Raw genomic sequence first — 4601 nt, 5'->3', positions numbered from 1 at the left:
ACATTGCAGGTCGTATGTACTAACATCTAATATTCTAAGGTCCCTTCCAGATTTAAGACCCTGTTTTCCAAGATTTCTCCAGCTCTATCATTCTATTTTGCATCATGCTCTGTTTTAAGGTCCCTTTCAGGGATGGTTTGTATTTACATGTTCAGTGTTCTAAGGTCCTTTCCAGTATTGACAGTCTTTTTTAAGGTCTCTCTCAGATCTAGATGGTATATTCTGAGGCTCCTTCTCACTCTCTCATTCTATGCTATAAAATTCTATGTTCTAAGACCTCTTATGGGTGTAATATTTTGTTTTTCATTAGAACATCTCCTCTTCTAAAGTGTCTTCCAGCTGTGACATTTTGTTCTAAGGTTCCTTCCATCCATGTCCTATGTTCTCAAGTTCCTTCCAACACTAACATTATGGTTTTTATTTTTTTTTTAACACATTCTATGTTTTTTCTCCAGTCCTATGGTGCCATGTCTACCCTCTAAGGTCCTTTAATGATCACTGACATCATTTACTGGTTCTGTAAAAAAAACAAAAAACAAAAACAAACAAATAGCAAATAGCAAATATAAGACATAACAAAACCTTTTGAATTGTACTCATTAAGAGCAGTCAAATAAGCTCTTACTTTTTTGGAAGGCACTGGGGAATGCTTAGAGATTGGTTAGACATTGAAGATGCCAAGGTCATCCACGGCATCCCAGGTCATAGACAGTCATCTTAACTTTTGTCCTGCCACTGGACTTCAATGACTCAGGAATAGAGAGAAAGACCAATGACTTTGGAGAAATTCTGAGTCACTTAACTCACTTGACCTGTGGATGAATTGGATTTAAATGAGGCAGAGTTTTGAAAAGATGTCAGCCAATTAAATCCAATTCATGCACAAGTCAAGATATCACCCATGATGTCACTGGTCCTCTTTGAAAATGAAGGATGAACAACAACATTGTTTTAATGTCTCTTCTAGGTCTAAGATTCTATTTTTTTTAATACTTTGACTTTATTATTATTATTATTGTGGCTTCTGCTTTTCCATATTAGCACTTGTAGGTAACAGGGCTCAAAGAGGATTGGTCAGAATCGATAGTTTCCCCAAGCATCCACAAAAGCTTGTTCAGTTTTCTCCTTTGCAGCACTGGAGAGTTAGAATAAGTCTGAGGTCACAGCAGGAGTGAGGAGACAACTGTTGCTGTAGATGATGTGACATTGGTCGGATTTGTGCTGACATTTGTCCAACTTCCTTTGCCATTTGGGTTCAATTCCTTAGTGGCCATTAGGCTTGAATTGGCTCTATCGATTGCTCTTGCTACACTGTAAAGGTCAGGCTGGTAGAATAGCTTATTCCATTATTACCAACCAAAGTTACTGGGACTTAGACTGGCTGATGAGCCTCCAGCCTTCTCAGAATGCAGAAATGTCTGGGACAACAGAAAGCTCTCTGCACATTTGTACATAGTTTTAGCTTCCACATCCCCAAACCAAACACATACATTTGGAGTAAAATTCCATCCTGTAAGTTCTAGTATCGCTACATCTCCACTACCATTCAACTGAAGACTTTCTACAACAGGCATAGATATTACTAGAGCATGAACAAGTCCCAAGCCCTCGTAGAATGTAAACTCTACCTTATCTGTACTATTGATTGTCCATGAAGGTCTATCATTTATCATCTCTTTATTTGGTTCTTTAGGGCATGGAGTGGCTTGAAATTGGATCATTCTCTCTCGAGAAAGGCACAAATAAATTCTGTATCCTTAAGATAAAATACACTTTTCTGTAGCTTTGACACTGGATCATCTGCATCTAGTAATGCAGTGTGTTTATCAACTTTTTGAATTATCAGTCTTGGGAGTGCCATGCCTGTAACTGAACACACAAATTTGACAGCCTGTTCATAATGGGTATAGCTGTCTCTCATTGTGAATTCTTCTCCTTCTGCTTCATCATCGTCTAAGAGATGAATATAAAATGCTTCCCACTGTTGTGCGTTGGCATGAAAATGCCTTCCTTCTACATGTAAATATCTGGTGCTGACTGTTTGTAATCTAAGGCAACTAAAAATGTCACTTTTGTTTCTGAAGCTATGTGTAAGTCAGCATTTTTCAATGATTGCTTCTTTTTAGAAGGTTTGGAGATGACTTCGATCTATTTACTGAGTAATACACCGATGTTGACACTGTTGCCATAGAACAGGGCTGGGGAACCTGTGGCCTCAAGGTCACATGTAGCCTTCTAGGTCCTTGGGTGTGGTTTTTTGACTGAGTCCAAGTTTTACGGAACAAATCCTTTTATTAAGGGGATTTGTTCTGTGAAGTTTGGATTCAGTCAAAGAGTGGCATTTGAGGACCTAGAGGGCCACATGGTGGTCTCGAGGCTGCAGGTTCCCCACTACTGCCACAGAACATTTTTACAGATAACCTGAAATGCTGTCACTTGTCTGAATCAGATATATGCAGTGTTTTGACTGGGCAATAGTTCTTTCCTTCCAAGTTCAACTGCTGCATTTCTTGGTCACTAGTTCCTATTCCGATAAATGCACATGGTTGAGGTTCTTGTTCAGAAGAACCTTCATGTTCCATTAGCTCTTTTTCCCCCTTCCATCCACTGCCCATAAGATATACACAAGGAGGAGGACAAAAAACCCTTTTTCATTTCCATAAGACTTTTGTGCACCTTTTGCATGGAGTATTGGTACGGTTTGATCATCTCACTCCTTTAGTTAGTTTCACATTGTTTCTTTAGTGAGTTGTTTAGGTTGAAGCTGTTCACCAAATTTCCTTTTAATCAATGCCACGGTACTTCAACAACACATTAAGGTGAACCACAGCTCAGCACACTTCTGCTGCACCTCAAAACACCTCAGCCAGTCTATCATTCTCCTTTCCTTTGGAGATCATAATGGCTCCAACGAACTATAATGTTTCCATGTCAACGTCAGTCTCATACAAAATTTCAATACCTTAAACAGGAGAAAGAAATACATTCCTTCTTGGTGTGAAACCCAACACCACCGGACAGGTTAAGATGATCACCTTGTACCCAAAGCCCTGGTACATCTTCTTGGTGGCTCGAGTGTCAGGAAATACTGACCGTCTTGTTTGCTCTCCTTCCAAAAACCGCACAGCTCCATCACCATGATGTAATGGAATGGTCTGCCTAAGAGTGTTAGGCTCTTTCTCCTTTCATAGTGTGCCTCCAAGGAGCTTCAGAGAAGAGTCTACTTTTTTACCTTTTAAAATGCCCTCTATTCTAAAAATTTTCCCAGCTGTGACATTCTGTGTTCTAAGATTTCTTCTACATGTAACATTCTGTTTCATGTTGTCACAATCAGTGTTCTAAGGTCCTTGGTAACATCTATATTCTGTGATGTAATGATCCCTTCAAGGAGTAACATTCTACATTTTATGTTCTAACGTCTTTATTCTTAAGTGAGTCTAACATTCTCTGTCTTAAGGCTCCTGATAGCTTTAACATTTTATCATCTTATATTGTGTCTGAAGTGTCCTTTCCAGCTCTCATGTTCTGTGATTTCATCTCTGCCTTTACTTGCCAGGAGCTGCCTGGCACAGAGGATGAGGGCTCCATCCAACCATTCCCTGGTATGGCCTGAAGGTGATTTGCTGCACACTTGGCCAGGGGGAAAGTAGAAGTGTTTCAGCCAAATTAAAAAATTCCATTGATGCCATCGGTGTAATGTTTTTGGTTTTTTTTTTCTGTTTTAAGATAATGATGAAACTAAAAGATTAGGTTGCTAAATTAGGTGGGAGGATGAATGTAAAGGGATACTTCCTCTTGAGCAAAAAAAAAAATTTTTTTTTGAGAAAGGTTTATCCTTTAGGGAAGACTTCAGGACCTCAGTGTAAAGACCAGCCTGGAGAGGGTTTGACTTTGAGGCCCTGGTAAGGTGGGGGATTGGCTGGCACATGTCCATCACAGCCTGGAATGCCCAAGATGCAGGCATTGAAGACCCTGGCCCTAGAATGAACAGAGCTGGATGAGACCGGGGAGGCAAGGACACCACACGGATGAGGTCCCCTTGGGCATCTCTCCTCACCCCGCTCCCTGCTCCCACCTCCACCCAGGCCCAGCCAATTCAGCACCCCTCTCTCTGTGCTTCCAGCAAACTACAGCTCCCAGCATCCTCCAGCGCCCAACACCTGCCCAGGCCTCCTCCACTTGGGCTGCAGGGGGAGGGATACAGAAGAGGAGCGCAGAGAGATGAGGATGGAAGCGGGTGGGGACGTGCAGGCGGCGGAGCGGGACCGGGGGCCCCACGCGCCGCCCGTTGTCCCAGCGACCGGGCCGGGCCTCGGGGGAACCGCGGCCCGAGCCCCGGGCAGCTGGGGCAAGTGGGTCAGGCTCAACGTGGGGGGCACGATCTTTCTGACCACCCGGCAGACGCTGTGCCGCGAACAGAAGTCCTTCCTGAGCCGTCTTTGCCAAGGGGAGGAGCTGCAGTCCGACCGGGTAAGGCTGGGCCAGCGAGGCTGCGGGTTCGGGCTCTGCTCACGGTGGGGACGCGCCTCTGTGAGAGTGCTCAGGCGAGCGAGTGTGTGTGTGTGTGTGTGTGTGTGTGTGTGTGTGTGTGTGTGTGTGTG

The 4601-nt window shown here is 43.4% G+C and overlaps 1 protein-coding gene and 1 pseudogene across 3 annotated transcripts in view; one reads left to right on the top strand and one right to left on the bottom strand.

Moving 5' to 3' along the window:
- Positions 1 to 1160: 1160 nt before the first annotated feature.
- On the bottom strand, positions 1161 to 2791 carry LOC114050294 (annotated as a pseudogene).
- Positions 2792 to 4221: 1430 nt separating this feature from the next.
- The window catches only part of KCTD17 (potassium channel tetramerization domain containing 17), a 19176-nt gene continuing 18796 nt past the window's right edge, over positions 4222 to 4601 (top strand). For all 3 annotated transcript variants that reach the window (XM_027873925.1, XM_027873935.1, XM_027873928.1), the window contains exon 1: positions 4222 to 4470. In XM_027873925.1, the coding sequence (XP_027729726.1) occupies positions 4222 to 4470 (249 nt within the window). The remainder of the gene's footprint in view (positions 4471 to 4601) is intronic.

The sequence above is a fragment of the Vombatus ursinus genome, unplaced genomic scaffold (assembly GCF_900497805.2).
Source record: "Vombatus ursinus unplaced genomic scaffold, bare-nosed wombat genome assembly UNPS02003292.1, whole genome shotgun sequence".
In the NCBI taxonomy this organism is placed as follows: Eukaryota; Metazoa; Chordata; class Mammalia; order Diprotodontia; family Vombatidae; genus Vombatus; species Vombatus ursinus.
The sequence above is the reverse complement of the archived record's forward strand: the minus strand, read 5'-3'. Positions and strand labels throughout refer to the sequence as shown.